Raw genomic sequence first — 22093 nt, 5'->3', positions numbered from 1 at the left:
TCATGATGAGGGTGAAAGTTGAGAGTGAAAAAGCTAGCTTAAGACTCAACATTCAAAAAACTGAGACCATGTCATCCAGTCCCATCACTTCATGATAAATAGAAGGGGAAAAATTGAAAGCAGTGACAGATTTTATATTCTTAGGCCCCAAAATCACTGTGGACAGTGACTGCAACTATGATATTAAAAGACACTTACTCCTTGGAGAAAAGCTATGACAAACCTTGACAATGTATTAAAAAGCAGAGACATCACTTTGCCAACAATGGTCCCTATAGTCAAAACTATGGTATTTCCAGGAGTCCTATATGGATGTGAGAGTTGGATCATAAAAAAGGCTGAGCACCGAGGAGTTGAATCTTTCAAACTGTGGTGCTGGAGGAGACTCTTAAGAGTCGCTTGGACAGCAAGGAGATCCAACCAGTCCATCCTAAAGGAAATCAACTCTGAATATTCACTGGAAGGACTGATGCTGAAGCTGAAGCTCCAATACTTTGGCCACCTGATGCAAAGGGCCGACTCGTTGGAAAAGACGTGATGTTGGAAAAAATTGAAGGCAAAAGAAGAAGGGAGTGGTAGAGAATGAGATGGTTAGATGACATCACTGACTCAGAGGATGTGAATTTGAGCAAACTCTAGGAGGTAGTGCCGGACTGGGGAGCCTGGCATGCTGCAGTCCACGGGGTTGGGAAGAGTCAGACATGACTTAGCGACTGAACAACAGCAGCAACATGGAAGTAGATCCCACGTGCTGCAATTACGAATTTGCATGCTACAACTAAAACATCCTGTGTGCTGCAGATAAGACCTGGCACAGCCCAATAAATAAATATTTTTTAAAAGTTCTGGTGTGCCTTAAAAAAAATGGTTGAGAATGCTTCGTTCTAAAAAGAAAAAAAAATTACATCATAGGAACTGTTTGTATTTTATAGCTATTTCTAGGAATAATTAATAAGGAATCAGTGGGGATATACAGAGAAGTTCTTCATTTGTTTATAATAGTGAGGAATTTGAAAAATAGCCACATGTGCTAGTCAAACAGTAGGGGACCAATTAAGTGAATCATAAATATTTATGCAGAGAAGCACTATGTAGCCTTAAAAAAATCATGTGCTGAAAAAATATTACTCAACATAGAGAATTGTTGGTAATATGTTTCTAGATGAAAAAGGCAGACTGCTGAACGGTATATATAGTATAAATCTACTTGACTTTTTAGAAAGCTACAAATATGTATATGCAGGCATAGGAAAAAACCTGAAAAATTTCTATTACAGAATAATACCGGTGATCATATTTTGTAGTGTTGGGATTATGAGTGGTTTTTATTTTTTGGTGTGTGAATTTTTTTTACCCCCAAGTTTTCTGCCATACTTACTTTACACTTAGGAAAAAAGAAAGATTGAGTGTATAAATATATCACCAGAGAGTCAGAGGGAGAAAAGTTGCAAGGTTTCTGGAATAAATCGTGTATTATAGTTGCTTTTTCTGGGCACCTAGTATTAGTATAAGATTATGGCATGTCTGAGGGAAATTCAAAAAGAAATCAAGCGCAGACACATAAATTGTATCAAATGTAGTGTGATTAAATGTTTCTTTGTGTTAGGCCTTGTGCCATGTGCTTGGCCTACAAAGGTGAGCAGAACAGGTTTGCTAGTGCTTGGGTCTAGTGCTTCCCTCCAGGAACATGCTGTTTAATTGATGAGATTAAGCCACACACAAATGAAAAAGTTAATAGTAGCAAGTCCAGGGTCCACAATAAGAGGCAAACATAAAATGCTATCAGATAATAGGTGACAAGGTCCTGAGCAAGTTAGTTGAGTGAAATTACAGGATGCTTTCTTAACTTGAAAAAGGGGAATGGGAGGTAGGTGAGTGGAAGAGAAGGGACGGTTCTCAAGGGGAGGAATCAAGTACAAAGAAATGGAGACTCAGTCTTGGGTTAGGAGGGGATCCAACTATCTGTCCAGAACAGGACTTCCTAACCAGGGCTCAGGTTTTAGGAGGAATCTATAAACCCTGATGCTGTGTGTAAAAGTGTCACGTGCTTGTGCCTTTTTCACGTGGGTGTGTCCATAACTTTCACCAGATTCTCAGAGGGGCTCCAAGAAGCTTAAGGACAAAGGACCTGGAAGGACAATGAAAAGTTCGGCTGACTCAGTCGGCTGGTGGGGAGCATTGGGTGATGGCTGGGAGGCTCTTGGTCTCCAGGTGTGGAGAAGTTTAGTGTGTTACAGGAGAACAGAGCTTCTCAGAGTCATGAGCAGTAACAGCTCTAGTGTCGTTTGACCTTTTGAACGTTATTATTTTCTACCTAAGAGTTGTCCTGGCAGAATTGTCTTTTCCTCCAATTTTCTTTTTTCTTTTGTAGGAGATATACTCGGGTACTCTTCAAGAGTCTATGCACTCTGACCCTCCTCCTCCCCTTCTGCTACCACCAGATCTCTAGAAAGTAGTTTGTAGGAAGGACAGCTTTAGAGAAACTGCAGTCTCTTCTGTCCTAGAGCTGTCTTTGTCTGTAGCAGGTGGACCCTGGCTAGAGTGCAGGAGATGACATTTGAAGAGCAAAAGAAATGACATTAAAGACATTTGGAGTAGGGACCAGTGTTTGAGCCAGTGAGAAGAGAGATTTCATTCTTCAGTTTTGAACCTTGGTAACTTATTAATTTATGAAAGACAAAATCACCATTTTAAATAGTAACAGAGCCTCTCAAAAAAGATGAGGTGGTTGAAAACCTACATAGGTACAATTCAGAGCCATTCTGCCGGATCTTTTGTGCATTTATAATGAAACGATCGGACTTGGCAGAAGAGGTGGTGGGAATGTTGGAAAGTACAAGATGGGATGGATTAAAAAGTCTTTTCGGTGTAATTAAATCTGTTTTGAACTTCACAGCAAAGCAAATATATGTATTGGATATATGCGTATACACACGTGACTCGTTTCTGTGGGGCTGTGAGGTTGTTCTTGCCACCTCCTCCCTAACTCACCATTCCACCTGCTCACTCCTCACCCTCAGTTTAGGCCATTCCTCATCAACAGCATTATTTGCCCTTTTCAAGTACGATTGTCACTCATGCTTTCTGTCTAATTGGGATAGCAGTGGAAGGCATTTTCACAAAAATGAAACAGGAATATAATATAGAGTGGGAAATGGAGTTAAAAGCAGATAATTTTCTTGAAGGAAACAAGAGAAAATCCAAAGGAAAAAATGAAAGGCCCAAGTCTTGTCCCCTCTCTGGGTGCCTGAGTGTGGCCCTGGCTGTTTTCCAGGTGAACAAGTCGGGATGTGGAAGGAACCTCACCGGGCAGCTTGGGTTTGCCTCTGCCTGCCACCTACTCCCTCCTTCCCTCGGCTCTTGGATCCTCAACTGCAGTTTGAAATGAACAAGTAGCCTCATGTAGTGCTCTTCAGCAGACAGGTTTACAGATAATCCTTGTCACATGCTCCCCTGTTTGTTTACTCTGTTTTTCTTTAAACTTTCTGCGTCTCACTCTTGCTGAACGTCCCCTTTCCCTTTGTCCCTTGAGCTAGCGCTGCTAAGAACCCAAGCACCAGTAAAGTAGCTGGTCAATGGTGACTGGAGTAGACATTAGAGGCAGAGCTGTGGCTGAGAACCCAGGAACCTTGCAGGTGCTCCACAGAGATTTGTTGAACAAGTGAGTGGAGGATCCAGATTGCCTCGGCTCTAGGCCCAGCCTCACACAGGGACTGATCCTGTAACCTTCCCGTGGCTCAGTCACCTCATCTGTAAAATGGGGAAATCACAAACCAGTCGCACAGGGTTATAAAGTACATGAATTAATAATGTGCCTGAACTAGTCCTACATCGGGAGCATTCCAACAAACTCTCAGCTCTTATTATTTGCAAGCTCAGAATCAGAACACTTGACATACAAACACAAGAGTCTGTTGTAATAGAAACTAGAAATGTAACTTACACATAAGCCTGTCTTCAGGCTACTGGTTTTCATTTTCTCCATCCCACCCAAACTGACCCTTCCTTCTTGGCCCAGTATTTTCCTTGGATCCTCTATAACCCCAGATACTCCTGGTTTTCCTCCTACCTCAGTAGCCATCTCTTCTTAATTGCCATTGTAAGAGCCTTTTGGTTTATTCCACCTTTTATTTTTTTTAATGTTTCATTTTGAAATAATTACAAATTCACAAGAAGTTGCAACACAGTATACAGAGAAGGTCCCAATACCCTTCACCTAGCTTCCTCTAGTGGTAACATATTACATAACTGTAGTGAAATATCACAGCCGGGAATAGAACATTAACCCAGTGTCTGCAGTGCTTGTTCACATGTCATCAGCTTTATCTATGTGCGCTTGGGTGTGCATCTGTGTGTGCAGAGTTCAGTGCAGTTTTGTTACCTGTTTTGTTTGATCACAAGTCTCCTCTTGCTGCTCCCTCTTGCTGCCCCTTTATAGCCACCATCCTTTCCACACCCTAATCCCCAGCAGTCACTATTCTCCATACCTATAGTTTTGTCATTTGGAAATATGGTATACTTGAATATGTCACCTTTTGGGATTTTTTTTTTTCCCACTCAACGTAATTTCCTTGAGTCAGTTAATAGCTGATTCCTTTTCATTGCTGTGTAGTTTTCCGTGGGTGGATGCAACATACTATATTTAACCAGACAGCCCTTGAAGGACATTTGGGTCATTTCCAGTTTTGGATTAGGAGTAAAATTTCATTAAACATTCATGTCTGTATATGACATTGTGTTACTGTATGAACATAAGATTTCATAACATTTCATAAGATTTCACTGTACCCAAGTACAATCATTGGATCATATGTTAAGTGCATGTTTAGCTCTTTAAGGAACTGCCAAACCATCTCCCAGGGTGGCTGTAACAATTTTACATTCCTGCCAGCAATATATGAGATCCTGTTTCTCTGCTTCACTGGCATCTGTTGTTAATACTTTTTATTTCAGCCATTCTGGTAAGTGTGTAGTGATATCTCATTGTGGTTTTAATTTACATTCCCTAATGGTTAATGATGTATCCATCTTTTCATATACTTATTTGCCATCTGTATGCCATCTTTGATAAAATGTTTTTTAGTATCTTTTGCCCATTTTCTAACAATTTTTTTAAACTGTTGAATTTAGAGCTTTTTTTTTTTCATAATCCAGATCTAGACTGTTGTTGATTATGTTGTTATTCAGTCACGAAATTGTGTCTGACTCTTTGTGACCCAGCCATGAAATGAAAAGATGCTTGCTTCTTGGAAGAAAAGCTATGACCATCCTAGACAGCACATTAAAAAGCAGAGACATTACCAACAAAGGTCCGTCTAGTCAAAGTTATGGTATTTCCAGTAGTCATGTATGGATGTGGCAGCTGGACTATAAAAAAAGCTGAGTGCTGAAGAATTGATGCTTTTGAACTGTGGTGTTGGAGAAGACTCTTGAGAGTCCCTTGGACTGCAAGGAGATCCAACCATACACTCCTAAAGGAAATCAGTCCTGAATATTCATTGGAAGGACTGATGCTGAAGCTGAAACTCCAATACTTTGACCACCTGATGCGAAGAACTGACTCATTGGGAAAGACCCTGTTGCTGGGAAAGGTTGAAGGTGGGAGGAGAAGGGGACGACAGAGGATGAGATGGTTGGATGGCATCACCAATGCGATGGACATGAGTTTGAGTAGGTTCTGGGAGTTGGTGATGGACAGGGAAGCCTGACGTGCTGCAGTCCGTGGGGTCACAAAGAATCAGACACGACTGAGCAACTGAACTGAACTCTGTGACCCCATGGGCTGCAGCACACCAAGCTCCTCTGTCCTTCACTATCTCCCAGACTTTGCTCAAATTCATGTTACTTGAGTCAGTGATATTATCTAACCATCTCATCCTCTGTCACTCCCCTTTTCCTTGCCTTCAGTCTTTGCCAGCATGAGGGTCTTTTCCGACAAGTGGGCTCTTTGCATCAGGTGGCCAAAGTATTGGAGCTTCAGCTTCAGCACCAGTCCTTCCAGTGAATTTTAGGGTTGATTTCCTTTAGAGTGGACTGGTTTGATCTCCTTGCTGTCCAAGGGACTCTCAAGAGTCCCCTTAAATATGTGGTTTATAAATACTTTCTTCCCGTTTTAGCTTATCTTTTCTTCCTCTTAACGGGATGTATTCGTTTTCTCTGGCTTTGGTAACAAATGCCTGCACACTTGGTGGCTTAGAACAACATAGGTTTATTCTCTTATGATTCTGGAGGCCAGGAGTCCACTCAGTTTCACTTCCCCCAAACCAACGTGTCAGCAGGGCTGTGCGCCCTCTGGAGGCCCTAGAGGAGAATATATTTCCTTGCCTTTTCCAGCTTCTAATGCAACAGTTGGCACCCCACTCCAGTACTCTTGCCTGGAAAATCCCATGAGTGGAGGAGCCTGGTAGGCTGCAGTCCATGGGGTCACTAAGAGTCGGACGCAACTGAGCGACTTCACTTTCACTTTTCACTTTCATGCATTGGAGAAGGAAATGGCAACCCACTCCAGTGTTCTTGCCTGGAGAACCCCAGGGACGGAGGAGCCTGGTGGGCTGCAGTCTATGGGGTTGCACAGAGTCGGACACGACTGAAGCGACTTAGCAGTAGCGGTAGCAATGCCACATTGCGGGCTTGGTTCATGGCTCCTTCCCACATCTTCAAAGCCAACAGCGTAGAATCTTCAAATCTCTCTGCTTCCATCGTCCCATTGCTTTCTACTTTATGTGTCAAATCTCTCCCCGCGTCTCTCATAAGGGCAGTTATGATTGCATTTGGGGCCACCTAATAATCCAGGATAACTTTCCTATCTCAAGACCCTCGACAGATATGTGATGGATGAGCACATGATTTGTCTTTCTTGTGCACCCCAGTTCATGTGTCGTGCTGAACTTATTTTAAATTTCACTCTCTGTGTGACGATTGCCTTAACTGTGCTGGTTCTTACTGTCTCCTCCCTCCCCAGCTGCCAGTCCTCCTCCCAGCTTTCCTTCCTGCAGTAACCTATGGTACATTTTTTATTTGTATATATGCAACAAACCTTGGAACTCTGCAGTCTTTCAAACTTTGCACAAACTGGGTATGCTTTAACTGTTTTTACAGAACTGGGACAGAACTAGCCTGTGGGTAGTACATGACCCAGTTCTGAAGAACGTGGTCTTATGGCTTCAGATACTGTCTCCTTGCACGTCTCCAGGCCTCAGCTTTATCCTGCTACTCCAGATGCAAGAGAAGTAGCATATGCTCCCACAACATGCCTCTCCTTTCACCACTGTTGGCCAAATGAAAAGTGTCAGCTGAGCATGTTTGAAGCAGCTAAGGGACCCACGCTAGCGTTATGATAGGGTCATTGCTGGGAGCGGGTGGCTAGTGCAGGAGACCGAACACACACTGATTTCAGCAAAGCCTTCAGCTTGGCACTTCGTGTGCCCTGTGGTGTGTGTAAATACCTCTGCTTCAGTAGGACTGTAGTCTTCTAGAGTGTCTTCCAGCCTGCCCAAACAGGAAATGCCATGCCTTTCTAGAAACAGCGGTACTTGGGTTCTTTAAACCATAGTGAGGTGGAAATGACTGCGCTAGTCCAAGGGTCACAGCCGTTTCAGGTTCTTTCCCACCTGTGGTGTCCGGGCATCCCAGAAGTAACCTGCCTGTTTTTGCTCTCTGCCTGAAGAAGTATTCCTTAGCTGTCCTGGGCCCCAGAACTGCTGGGGCTCCTTCAGCCACCATGATGGTGGTTTAATCGCTAAGTCACATCTGACTCTTTGTTACTCCATAGACTGTAGCCCACCAGGCTCCTCTGTCCATGGGATTCTCCAGGCAAGAATACCAGAGTGGGTTGCCATTTTCTTCTCCAGGGGATCTTCCTGACCCAGGAATCAAACCCACATCTCTTGCATTGCAGGCAGATTCTTTTACTGCTGAGCCAGCAGGGAAGCCCATTCCCTCAACCATAGGGCTGGAAGGAAAATGGACAGCTGGTGATGGAGGGGTGACTCTGCAACTATAATGATCGGTTTACCATCCCTAGGATGGTGGTGAAACTGTGCCTAACCTTACTTTTCTCATTTGTATTTTTCAGTTGAGATATATTTCACATGGGTTTCCCTGGTGGCCCAGCAGTAAAGAATCCACCTGCAGTGCACGAGCCGCAGGTTTGACCCCTGGGTCAGGAAGATCCCCTGGAAGAGAGCATGGCAACCCACTCCAGTATTCTTGCCTGGAGAATCCCATGAACAGAGGAGCCTGGCGGGCTACAGTCCATGGGGTCACACAGAGTCAAACACGACTGAAGTGACTTAGCACGCATATTTCACATACAGTGAGATGCACAGGTCTTAGATGTATTGTTCATTCAGTTCTGAATGATGCAGACATCTATGTAAGCCACACCCTTATCACGATAAAGTTTTTTCCTCCCCAGATTTTCCTCCCCAGATTGTGTCCCTTTCTAATCAAGCTACTCATCCCTGTTCATGATGGAACCTCTGTTGCAATTACTTTCATCATAGTTTAGTCTGTTCTAGTCCTTCACTTGAAGGGAATCATACAGTGTGTGCACCTTTGTGTTTGATTTCTTTTGCCTTAGCATGTCTGGGATTCATCCATGCTGTTGTGTGTATCCGTAGTTTGTTTCTTTTTTATTGCTGAGTAGTATTCCATGGTTTGTTTATCCATTCTTTTGTTGATGGACACTTGTGCTGTTTCCTGTGTTTGGCTATTATGAATCAAGCTGTTATGAACATTTTTTTTACAAGGTTTGATTGTTTGTTTTTGCTGGACACATATTCTCTTCTCTTAAGTAAATACTCAGGAGTGGAATAAGCTAGTTGTTCATAGGCTCTTTGTAGGTTTACTTCTTGGGGTTTCCTAAGTGGTAAATGACCTCCCTGCCAGTGCAGGAGATGTAAGAGATGCGGGTTTGATCCCTGGGTCGGAAAGATCCCCTGGAGAAGGAAAGAGCAACCCACTCCACTATTCTTGCCTGGAGGAGCCTGGAGGTCCATGGTCCTAGGGTTGCAAAGGGTCAGACATGACTGAAGCGACTTTAGCACACATGTGTTTTTACTTCTTAAAGAAACTTCTAAAATGTTTTTCAAAATGGTTGGGCCAGTTTTGTATAGAGTGCTCCAAAGCCATTATTGTCTTGCTTAGAACAGAGATTGTGGGCACAGGGAGATAAGCAGTCTGGTCACCTTGATGCTGTTGGAACACCAGAGGATGTTTTCTATAATTTTTAAAGCATCAAAAAGATTAAGCAAGTGGAATTTCAACAAAGAAAGAATTTTTAAAAAGACTTATAATGTTACTTATTCTTCTACCTGTTTACAAATACATATGGGCTGTGCTGTGCTAAGTCGCTTAAGTCATGTCCCACTCTTTGCAACCCTATAGAATATAGCCAGTTGGCTCCTCTGTCCATGGGATCCCCCAGGCAAGAATACTGGAGTGAATTTCCATCCCCTCCTCCAGGGGATCTTTCCAATCGAGGGATTGAACCCGCGTCTCCTGCATTAGCAGGCAGTTCTTTACTGCTGTGCCACCTGAGAAGCCTGTACTCTGTCAGAAAACAGTGCTCAGTTCAGTTCAGTAGCTCAGTTGTGTCTGACTCTTTGTGACCCCGTGGACTGCAGCATGCCAGGCTTCCCTGTCCATCACCAACTCCTGGAGCTTGCTCAAACTCATGTCCATCAAGTCGGTGATGCCATCCAACCATCTCATCCTCTGTCATCCCCTTCTCCTCCCGCTTTCAATCTTTCCCAACATCAGGGTCTTTCCCAGTGAGCCAGTTCTTCACATCAGGTGGCCAAAGTATTGGAGTTTCAGCTTCAGCATCAGTCCTTCCAGCAAATATCCAGAACTGATTTCCTTTAGGATTGACTAGTTTGATCTCCTTGCTGTTCAAGGGACTCTCAAGAGTCTTCTCCAACACCCCTGGCAGTATAAGAACAAGGGTCAAAAGTAGTCTTTGATCAGTCCTGCTTCTAATAAAAGAAAAATTCAGGGAGCTCAGGACCTATGATGGGGATTTGGTCTTGAGTCTCTCTCAATACAGACACAACAGAGAATAAAGGCACTGAATACTGGAGTATGTTTTAGAAAGGGGGACACTGAGCCACGTTTCTTTGCTCTGACGTTTGTTCATGTATGTACTCCTTAGGCTGCCTGTTTCTCTCGTCTTTTCAAGTATTGAACATCACCTGTTAGATTTTCCACTTTGTCTTTTAGGCCAAAGACGCCCTAGACAATACTGAAGTTCCTGTTGGCTGCCTTATGGTCTACAACAATGAAGTTGTGGGGAAGGGGAGAAATGAAGTTAATCAAACCAAAAATGTATGTGAGTTGAATAGTATAATTGGAAACATATGACAATGATGGTAGGCGTGGAATGGATTTCTCGCGGTTGGTGGCAAGATGGATCTGTGTAGTTAGGTGACCATAAGTGGAAGGACAGTTTCCTGAAATCTTTCAAAATGTCTTTTTTTTTTTTCTGATTATAAAAAGTGATCCATACTGATTTTCAAAATTTTGGATAATTCAGAAAAATTTAATGAAGCAGTAAATTCTTTGGGTCTGATTTTCCATTTCATAGAGCTTTAACACGAGTAAAATCCAAGAAGGGTTTTATTACATCAGAGTGTCCATATAGAAGAAATGAGTCCATCTCCATTTTAAGCAAATGTAATACCTGGAAATTCTACTTTATAAGACATAGCAATTTAGCTCATATTGTATAGCTCATATTGTGAGGCTTCACAATTGTTAGCTCAGTTGGTAAAGAATCTGCCTGCAATGCAGGAGACCCTGGTTTGATTCCTGGGATGGGGTGATCTGCTGGAGAAAGGATGGTCTACCCACTCCAGTATTCTTGGGTGTGTAGTACCTTTAATTATTGTGTTCCTCCTAGTCAATTAAAAAGTCACCCTCAATTGATAGCTGTGGAGATATAAAAGGATTGTATAAGGAAAGCTATTCCTATATCAGGTAATTCAGTGGAGTACAGTCTCCACCACCTGCTGTCTCTGAACCTGCAGGTACATTTTAAAAGCTTCTGTGACTTTATTGTGGTTAGGTTGAGAAGTTATGAATTAAGGAAACACTTGTTGAATGTGGTATCACCACACGTGTTACAGTGAGTAGAAATGAAATGATAAGTTTTAGGATTATAAGAAGTGCCCGGGGGACTCAAGGTTAGCTTATAACTTTAACACCCCTCATGTCGACTTTGATCTTACTTGGGAGCGGGAGAACGAGCTGGGGGTGCTATGAGCACTTTCAAGTTCATTCATCACACCTATCAACAAGAAAACTCAGATCTAGTGAAACACAAGCAAAATAGGATCCCAGATTTACAAAACAATTGTTAAGTGGACATCAAGATGCCTGTAAGATGAGTAATAAGCCATGCGTGTGTATGTGTGTTAGTCACTCAGTCGTTTCCGACTCTTTACAACTGCATGGAATGTAGCCCGCCAGGCCCCTCTATCCGTGGAATTCTCCAGGCAAGAAAACTGGAGTGAATTGCCATTTACTTCTCCAGGGGATCTTCCCGACCCAGAGGTCAAACCCTGGGTCTGCATTGCTGGCAGGTTCTTTACCGTCTGAGCCACCTGGAAAGCCCAACAAGCCATAGTACACCAATTAGTGAATCTACAGATACTTATTTGGGAGTAGAATTTTGTATTTTAAATAATTGTCATATCTCCCTATTTGTATTTTGTGGTTCATTGGAGAAGGAAATGGCATCCCACTCCAGTACTCTTGCCTGGAAAATCCCAGGGATGGAGGAGCCTGGTGGGCTGCAGTCCATGGGGTCGCTAAGAGTTGGACATGACTGAGCGACTTCACTTTCACTTTTCACTTTCATGCATTGGAGAAGGAAATGGCAACCCACTCCAGTGTTCTTGCCTGGAGAATCACAGGGACGGGGGAGCCTGGTGGGCTGCTGTCTGTGGGGTCGCACAGAGTCGGACATGACTGAAGTGACTTAGCAGCAACATAGCTTACTTAGCTTCTGGTTCTTCAGCCGTAAGAGTTGATTGAGATGATTTAGGTCAGTGATTATTTCTTGAGAACTATGAGGACATTTGATTCAGTAATTCTGAACCTGATTTCTAAAAAGCACCCGAGTTGGGGAAACTTCGCTTTTTTTTAAGCTCCCCAGTTGGTTCTGGTATGCAGTCAGGTATGGGACCGTCTTTGCCAAAGAACCTTCCAGCTCTGAGTTTATCATTCTGGGCCAGCAGGGCTCCCCTCTGCCTCTGACTTCCATGGCCCCTTGGCCACTGTGCCAGCACTTTGCACAGGTAAATGAACACCTTTCTGCTTGCCCCACCGAATATTATGCTTCTGGAGGACAGAGACTTTTTTCCCCACAGAGTTTAGTGCAGTGCTTGTAGATAGTTGACACTAAGTGTAAGTTTATTGATAAACATGTTTATCATGAATACTATAAATAATTGCCACATAGCAGAGTACATATATAGTGTTACATGTGACTGTGCTTCATATAGTTCATATCACTTTATGAGATGTAGATACCAGAATTACATTTGGGAAAACTAAGGCTTGGAAAAGCTATGTAACTTGCCCAAGGCAATACAATTAGTAATGTCATAGTCAGGATTCAGACTGAAGTATGGTTGACTTCAAATTTTGTGCATTTCTCCTATACTCTACTGCTCCCAGAAGGTATCTGAAACTGATACCAAACCTCTGCTTCTCTCTAGAGTCTGCCAGTATATAAAATCCTATCCCAGAGAAAATGTAAGTGATGATATCCTAGTGATGACATTCTAAATATAGATTTGTTTAGAGTGAGGTCAGTGACAGTCTTGAAAACATATTCGAACCTAAAACACATGCTTATGAAAGTTTCAGGTTCCTTGGAAATATTCAGGAACCATAGACATCTTTTTTTATTTGAGACTTATCTCTCTGGTATTTTAATTGAAAGAGTGTTCCCTAAAGTACTTAGATACTTAACTAAAAATAGAGCAGTAATTCCTGTGACATCTCAGATTAGGTATCTTTTGTTGGCAAGGCTATGGTACTTGAACTAGGAAATCCACTGTCAGCTGCTAAGGGTGTCCTGAAACCTTTATTCGCTGAAATGTTTGCAGAAACAATAGGCCCGTTTTTCATATTTACTTTGGAATATTTGTAAAATACTGTTACATGTAGCCAACAAGGTCAGTGCAGGCAGCTCTCTTTCCAGGCTACTCGACATGCCGAAATGGTGGCCATTGACCAGGCCCTCGACTGGTGCCGTCGCCGCGGCAGGAGTCCTTCTGAAGTGTTTGAACACACCGTGCTGTACGTCACCGTGGAGCCTTGTATCATGTGCGCAGCTGCTCTCCGCCTGATGAGTATCCTTTGACTTAACAGGTTCGTGTCTCGCACTCATCTCATGAACTCAAAAATGGAAGGTGGAACGAGAGTGGGAGGGAGGCTCCTCCCACCAGAGGGAGGAGCTTATATGTATACAGGTGGCTGAGTCACGATGTTGTACAGCAGAAACCAGCACAGAATTGTAAAGCAATTATGTTTCAATTAAAAAAAAAAACAAAACAAAGGCATCAGTGTAAAACAAAAAAGTCCAGACAGTGTTATAAAACAAAAAAGATTCTACTATATGTAAACAGAATTATGAAACAAATTTTGGAAGATGTACTTTACAAAATACAGTGTTCCTTGGCCAAAACATTTTTTAAGAAAGACTTTTGAATAATGAAGTCTTTTTTTTTTAAATATCAATAAACTATAACAAGCAAGTGAGAGCAAGAAATGCTTCAAGCTAACTTAAACTGTCAGGTAAAGACAGACCATAAATTAGACTATTTAACAGTGTACATGAGAAAAGACCTGAAGAATATACACCTATTTTGCCTTTGGTGAACAGATTACAGGTGACTAAAATTTCTCTTTCTCTGTTTATAAGTCTTTATTGTTTCAGTTCAGTTCAGTCGCTCAGTCATGTCTGACTCTTTGCAACCCCATGAATCGCAGCACGCCAGGCCTCCCTGTCCGTCACCAACTCCCAGAGTTCACTCAAACTCACATCCATCATGTCGGTGATGCCATCCAGCCATCTCATCCTCTGTTGTCCCCTTCTCCTCCTGCCCTCAGTCTTTCCCAGCATCTTTTTCATTGAGTTAGCTATTCACATCAGGTGGCCAAAGTATTGGAGTTTCAGCTTCCACATCAATTCTTCCAATGAATATTCAAGGTTGATTTCCTTTAGGATTGACAAATTTGATCACCTTGCAGTGTGAGGGACTCTCAAGAGGCTCCTCCAGCACCATAGTTTGAAAACATCAATTCTTCGGTGCTCAGCCTTCCTTATGGTCCAACTCTCACCTCCATACATGACTATTGGAAAAACCATAGCTTTGACTATATGGACCTTTGACAGCAAAGTGATGTCTCTGCTTTTTAATATGTTGTCTAGGTTCATCATAGCTTTTCTTCCAAGTAGCAGGTGTCTTTTAATTTCATGGCTGCAGTCACCCTCTGCGGTGATTTGGGAGCCTAAGAACTGAAAACTGTAAATAAATGGGAAGTTGATACAGTTACAGCTCTGCAAATTGTATCTTTCACAGAGTAAGTGACACAAATACTGAGTACAGCAAGTTAGCCTCTAAAGATCTTTTTAAAAATTGTTTGATAGTTCAACAATTGTTGAATCTCATGCTAGCATATTCTTATGTGTTTATTTTGGTTGTTGCTGTTCAGTCACTCAGTCGTGTCTGACTCTTTGCGACCTGTGGACTACAGCATGCCAGGCTTCCCTGTCCTTCACCATCTCCTGGAGCTTGCTCAAACTCATGTCCATTATTTTGGTATGTGGGTGTGAATCATTTAATCACTAAAAATAATAGAGAGGGTTTTGAGTATGATAAGACATACAGTTTCCACTTTGTAAACTCTCTGCCCATCATGCCATCCAGAGTGGCTCCGTTTTAGTCTGGTTTATTCTGAGCCACAGTTATATTTGCTTGAGGAAAGAACAGAGGAAAAATCTGTTATTTTTAACAGGTGAAAATCTCTGGATTAAATTCCTGCCTCCCTTCTGGCTCCAATTCTCTAGTGATTCCAAAATATCTCCTTTAGGAGAGGCCAGAGAGAGCGCCAAGCTGCAAGCATTTAGCAAATACACATTCAGTTTTCACTCCATTTGCAGTTGTGAGATGTTAATTTTTAAACCTCTTTCTTTTGTGTAACTAGATTGTGAAGTGAAGTGAAGTGAAAGTTGCTTAGTCGTGTCCAACTCTGCAACCCCATGAACTATACAGTTCATGGAATTCTCCAGGCCAGAATACTGGAGTGGGTAGCCTTTCCCTTCTCCAGGGGATCTTCCCAACCCAGGGACTGAACCAAGGTCTACCACATTGCAGGCAGATTCTTACCAGATGAGCCACAAGGGAAGCCCAAGAATACTGGAGTGGGTAGCCTATCTCTTCTCCAGCAGATCTTCCCGACTCAGGAATCAAACCAGGGTCTCCTGCATTGCAGGCAGATTCTTTACCAACTGAGCTATCAGGGAAGCCTAAAACTAAGTTATATTCTAGAAGGAACTTCCTGAATTAAAGGGTGCTTAGACCTGGAGAACTCTTTATTACTCTGCATATTTATTATAGGCAGAGTACATCATGAGAAACGCTGGGCTGGAAGAAGCACAAGCTGGAATCAAGATTGCCGGGAGAAATATCAATAACCTCAGATATGCAGATGACACCACCCTTATGGCAGAAAGTGAAGAGGAACTAAAAAGCCTGTTGATGAAAGTGAAAGAGGAGAGTGAAAATGTTGGCTTAAAGCTCAACATTCAGAAAACAAAGAACATGGCATCTGGTCCCATCATTTCCTGGGAATAGATGGGGAAACAGTGTCAGACTTTATTTTTGGGGGCTCCAAAATCACTGCAGATGGTGACTGCAGCCATGAAATTAAAAGACGCTTACTCCTTGGAAGGAAAGTTATGACCAACCTAGATAGCATTTTCAAAGCAGAGACATTACTTTGCCAACAAAGGTCCATCTAGTCAAGGCTACGGTTTTTCCAGTGGTCATGTATGGATGTGAGAGTTGGACTATGAAGAAAGCTGAGGGCCGAAGAATTGATGCTTTTGATCTGTGGTGTTGGAGGAGACTCTTGAGAGTTCCTTGGACTGCAAGGAGATCCAACCAGTCCATTCTGAAGGAGATCAGCCCTGGGTGTTCTTTGGAAGGACTGATGCTAAAACTGAAACTCCAGTACTTTGGCCACCTCATGCGAAGAGTTGACTCATTGGAAAAGACTCTGATGCTGGGAGGGATTGGGGGCAGGAGGAGAAGGGGACGACAGAGGATGAGATGGCTGGATGGCATCACCAACTCGATGGACGTGAGTTTGGGTGAACTCCAGGGATTGGTAATGGACAGGGAGGCCTGGTGTGCTGCAATTCATGGGGTCACAAAGAGTCGGACACGACTGAGCAACTGAACTGAACTGAACTGAGACCTGGAGAAAAACCTCTGGTCTGGCAGCAGTGGAATTTGAACCCACGACTCTGAAGAGACTGGAGCCTAAATCCAGCACCTTAGGCTGCTCAGCCATGCTACTTGATTGCAAAGCTGAATTTTTAAGACTAAGCCCAAGTTTAATTATTTTTAAGGGTAGTGTGGGCTTTCCTCTCTAGAATAGCTGGTATAAACCCACCCTAGTTTCGTCACAATATGCACTTGAACTGCCTGTTCTCTGTAGGACCTTAATTCTTTCTTAGGAATCCCGCTGGTTGTCTATGGCTGCCAGAATGAAAGATTTGGTGGCTGTGGCTCTGTTCTGGATATTGCCTCTGCTGATCTACCGAGTACTGGGAAACCATTTCAGGTAACATGAACTGTTATACTTTCTCTTTCTTTCTAATTACTCTTATCTCACCTGCGAGCTTGCAGGTAATTAGCGTGTTGTCAGTACACCAACGAGCCATGACCAAACCAGGTGGGTGCTGAGAACCTCTGGTCAAGGTCGTGGAGGCCTCAGTGTAAGACTGCAGGCAATCATTTCCAGGAGAGTGCTTAGCTGTCTCAATGAACAGAATCCCTCCAGAAGGAGAGTTCCAGCCTTCCAAGCTTTCCTCTGACAGTCTTCACCGACACCATCAGCTGTGTGTAAGGACCCTACCACTGTGGGCCTCTCCCCTCCACATGTGTGCCTGGCTCCGTGCTGTACCAAATTTGCACGATGCATAGTCTGTGTTGGTGACTATAGCAGCCATTTACAGTGAGTATACAAAATTTTTCACAAAGTCAGTCGTTTTGCTTGATTGCCCTGTACTATTTTTGGCATCTAGCAATCAATACCTGATTTCATTTTTTTTTCCCTGCCTTTTTGATATTGAAATTTCCCCCAGGCCCAAGAATCCACTTAGAAATTCTACTTTCTCTTTAACTTTGACACTTCTCCCAGAGTTTTCGTGTTTAACGCTATGATCAGAAGGAATTTTTATTTCAGAGTTTGGTCTCTAGACAAATACCAGTTCCCATAAATTGGTTTGATTTTTTTTTCTCTCTAAGATGTAAGGTTAATCTTAAAAGTATTATGCTTTAAAAAAGAAAAGGACTTAACAAATGCTGGACATGGTGTGTAGTTAACAAAGATCTCAGATATTCTTGGGAGAATATTAAGTACCTATGAAGGGCTAAATTTGGTTGAATCCCAATGAGAACAAGTTTTGGAAAACATTCTATTTTGAGTTTTCCCAGCTGAACATTGGCTTTCCCAACAAGCCCTGCACTTTTGAGAACAGATAACTTTTACCATCACATCAGAAAAGAAATCGTCATAGGATGGAGAGTGAGCAGTACAGTTAGCTTGATCATTAAAACAATCCGCAAAGTGATTTGCTTTCTTCCAGTCACTTCTATCAGTAACTCAGATTTTGCCTACATAACTCTTTGCAAATGAATTGCTGACTCTGTACTTCATTTATGAGAAAGATCTGAAGAATTCCTCAAAGCTTCTCAGCTGAACAAAGATGAGCCCTTAGATATCAGACAAGGGTGGAACATTTCTGTCCAACATGCCAGTGATGTTACCAGTGGCATTACCAGTGACCACGTCACGTTGTGCCCCTTCAAAGGCCTGTATATTTTGACTTCATTTTATTGCTCTAATTTCTTTCCTTGTACTCCCTTAATAATCACCCCAGCACTATCAGCTGGTTGTCTCACAACCTAAGCTTATTCCTGCTCTTTCCCTGAGATGATCTGCTCAGTCTCTCTAAATATTCTCTACTATTAAGTTTCATCCCCCTACTGTTATCCCAGTTTCTTATTCTTTCACATGTTGATCCTTTCTCTGAAAGAATCAAAGATAGAAGAAACTGAACACTCAAAAAATATCCTCTGTAGTAAGGTTCAACTAGTTTTTTCTGTAAAAAGCCTGAGAGGAAATATTTTAGCTTTTGTGAGCCACTTATATCTTTGTCACACACACACACACACACACACACACATATTTTAACCCTTTAAAATATAAAAACCATTCTTAGCTGACCATTTCTAGCTGCGGACTGCCAACCCGAGCTCTATAGAATCAAACACTTCATGGGCCCCTGTTAAAGGAGAGCAGATAAAAATAGCTTAGTGCTCAGTGAGCACTCACAATGTGCCAGGTGTTTTAATTAACAGGGGCTATGTTATCTAATCTCATTTTGTCGTTGTCATTCTTCATTTGCTAAGTCATGTCTGACTCTTTGTGACCCCTTGGACTACAGCATGCCAGGCTTCCCTGTCCTTCACTATCTCCCAGAGCTTGTTCAAATTCATGTCCATTGAATCAGTGATGCCATCCAAGCGTCTCATCCCCTGTTGCGCCTTTCTCCTGCCTTCAGCCTTTGCCAGCATCAGGGTCTTTTCCAGTGAGTCAGCTCTTCGCATCAGGTAGCGAAAGTACTGGAGCTTTAGCTTCAGCATCTGTTCTTCCAATGAATATATTCAGGGTTGACTTCCTTTAGGGTTGATTGGTTTGATCTCCTTGCTGTCCAAGGAACTCTCAAGAGTCTTCTCCAGCACCACAGTTCCATAGCATCAGTTCTTCAGTGCTCAGCCGCCTTTACGGTCCAGCTCTCACATCTGTACATGACTACTGAAAAAACCATACCTTTGACTATCTAATCTCATTTAATTTTCACAAAATCCTTTTGGGTTAATTGCTATAATTACCTATATTTTACATTTGAGGGAACCGAGGCATAGAAAGTTGAAGTGTCTTACACAAGATCACATAACTAGTAGGTGTATGGGGATCACACAGTTAGTTGATTGAAAAATAATAATAAGTTGATTAGTGACATTTAATTGAGGTTTTTTTTGGAAATATGCTTCCTTACTTATTTTACTAATATCCATGAGACGTATTGACGTTATCTGGACTACGTTTACATAATGGTGTATGTGTTGCCATTTTCATGGAATGCAGCGCACATTTTCCTAGGCCTATGTTCATTCTCAGCTTTCTTATTTCATCAGTGCACCCCTGGATATCGGGCTGAGGAGGCAGTGGAGATGTTAAAGACCTTCTACAAACAAGAAAATCCAAATGGTCCGTTTTCCCCTCCTGTGTACACATACTTGGTTGGTATGAAGCCAGTCTGCGTGGGCCTACCTCTTCATTTTCTCTTTCTTTTCACAGCACCAAAATCAAAGGTTCGAAAAAAGGAATGTCACAAATCCTGAAGTTGTTCTAATGAAAGACTCATGCCCCTGGGACGACATTCTTGGACAGAAAGCTGTTGACATCGTTGAAGCATATGTTTATATATTGTCCACAATTTGCAGGAAAATGGTTTCTCATCATTTGCTCTGTTAAGGGAACAAATGAGCACTTTTTAAAAGGCTGACAGTTGCAAACAACTCCTAGCTTTTCCACAAGCTGAAAGACCATTTTTAAGAAGGGGAAAAGTTAAAGATTGAGGTTTTAGAAATTAGCAAGCAGTGTCTGTTCTTCATGCCAAAATCATTATGCCTGGTCCAGGAATGCACTGACTTTCAGAGGATGTGTATCCAGACTCAGTTGCCTGGTGTGTCTGCCTGGAGAGCATCACCCGACAGACAGCTGCTCCAGGCCTTTCAGATGGGGACCCTTCATCCTTGGCAGCCACCACGTTCTCCCGGGTTGCATGTGTAGGGGAGGGAGACTTCCTTGGAAGTTGTATTAATATATGAATCATATACATATTGGACCACGATTCTGTGGTCCTTAGAAGAGATTTTTGCTTTTATAAAGCATTTAGAGAAAATACATACTTTTAAAACACATGTTCATCATTTAACAGCATACTGCTATCATAAAACCTTATTCATGCCTTCTTTGAAGATGAATCATCTTAAAAATAAAAGAAATGCCTAAGTGGATGACTCTTTCTTTGTTACTGAGCAACTCTACTGTGCCAGACCCTGTTCGTTCACTGAAGTGAAAGTTGCTTGGTCGTGTCCAACTTTGCAGCAACCCCATGAACTGTAGCCCTCCGGGCTCCTCTGTCCATGGAATTCTCCAGGCAAGAATACTGGAGTGGGTTGCCATTAGCAAAATGAAGTATCTTGCCCTCATGGAGCTTCTAGTCTAACAGGAGGAGACAATGATCATAATAGATTATACAGTATGTTAGAGGTTGATAAGAATTATGGCAAAAAGAACAAGGCAGAGGGGGTGGGCATGCCCCTCAGTAGGAGGAATGGTTGCAGGACTAAATAGAATGATTCATTACACCTGAAATCAAACACAGCTATTTCTCTATGAAAATCCAGATTTAGAATTTAAAGTCTACAATGTAAAAGTGACTTCCCTGGCAATCCAGTGGTTAAGACTCTGAGTTTCCACTGCAGGTAGCAAGGGTTCCATCCCTGGTTGGGAAACTAAGATCCCATATGCCATGCAGTGTGGCAAAAAAAAAAAAAAAAATCTGAAAGTGTGAGCACAGCCCTAGAAAGGGTATCCACAGCAGGAAGCTCGGATACTCACCTTCCTGACTGTAGCAGTGGTTGCCACTATGAACCTCAGCTTTGCAGAGCCTCTTGGGGATGCTCTGTGTCTGCCCAGAAGGGGGCCTCGCTGTTCCATCAGAAACCCAGCTCCAAGCCTTGGAAGGCAGCTCCTTCTCGGTTGCATTTCTTCAGTGGATTCATTTACTTGATGCAAAGCATCTGTATTTGTTGGTTCTGCCATTTGAGTGATGTCTCTGACTTGTTTGTTTTGAATTACATTACAGGCTGGAATGTAATTGTGGTGAAAGGATTTTTATATTGCCGAGAGTAGCAGCTAATCACAGTTACTTACTACAGAGGGTTTATAATGGCATGGTTTTGTACGTGTGTGTTTTTAACTGCATTTGAGAAGTTTTATGGAGAAGAATATGCATGATTTTCAATCTATAATAATTTTTCATGTACCTTCCATTCAATTTCACCTACTTTAAAAATGATCTTCTCATTAAATTTTAGTGCTTTGACTAGTTTATACATTTTTGCTGTTGGTCATGATTCATTTCTGCTTTTTAAGCTTTTCTGCAAGTGGACTTCATTGTACTTATTGTCTTCGTGTCATTTTCTTGGGGATTATTTGCAGACAAAAAACCTGAGAGCTTTTTTTCTGGGGAGTACCACCCTGTAAGTTCAGCCACACATCTTATGTCAAGTAAGTTCTTGGTGTTAGTCCCTCAGTCGTGTCTGACTCTTTGTGACCACTTGGACTATAGCCCACTAGTCTCCTCTGTCCATGGAATTCTCCAGGCAAGAATACTGGCATGGGTTGCCAGGGGATCTTCTCCACCCAGAGATTGAACCTGGGTCTCCAGCACTGCAGGCAGACTCTTTACCAACTGAGCCCCCAGGGAAGCTTAAAACCTCTTAAGTTCTTGGTAAACGTTGTCAAATAAAATTATTGATGAAATTTGGGGGAAAATTAATAATGAGAGTATCTGGGATACAAAGCCAAAGCCAGAAATAGTATCTGGGTATTTTAACCCAGAGACAGTCATTACTAAAAGGATCAAGAAAATAATAAAACTGTAAGTAGGGAAGGATACAAAAGACTTAGCAATATACATATGTTCTTTGCT

The 22093-nt window shown here is 42.3% G+C and overlaps 1 protein-coding gene across 8 annotated transcripts in view; it reads left to right on the top strand.

Moving 5' to 3' along the window:
- The window catches only part of ADAT2 (adenosine deaminase tRNA specific 2), a 28105-nt gene extending 6611 nt beyond the window's left edge, over positions 1–21494 (top strand). For 3 of the 8 annotated variants that reach the window (XM_069598584.1, XM_069598590.1, XM_069598589.1), the window contains 5 exons: positions 10222–10326; positions 13211–13361; positions 16757–16863; positions 19506–19578; positions 19669–21494. In XM_069598584.1, the coding sequence (XP_069454685.1) occupies positions 10222–10326; positions 13211–13361; positions 16757–16863; positions 19506–19578; positions 19669–19712 (480 nt within the window). In that variant the 3' untranslated portion in view covers positions 19713–21494. The remainder of the gene's footprint in view (positions 1–10221; positions 10327–13210; positions 13362–16756; positions 16864–19505; positions 19579–19668) is intronic. The other 5 variants (XM_069598583.1, XM_069598587.1, XM_069598586.1 and 2 more) reach the window with 3 other exon arrangements.
- The last annotated feature ends 599 nt before the right edge of the window (positions 21495–22093 follow it).

The sequence above is a fragment of the Ovis canadensis genome, chromosome 8, assembly GCF_042477335.2.
Source record: "Ovis canadensis isolate MfBH-ARS-UI-01 breed Bighorn chromosome 8, ARS-UI_OviCan_v2, whole genome shotgun sequence".
Classification (NCBI taxonomy): Eukaryota; Metazoa; Chordata; class Mammalia; order Artiodactyla; family Bovidae; genus Ovis; species Ovis canadensis.
Note: the sequence above shows the minus strand (reverse complement) of the source record. Positions and strands in the feature narration are given on the sequence as shown.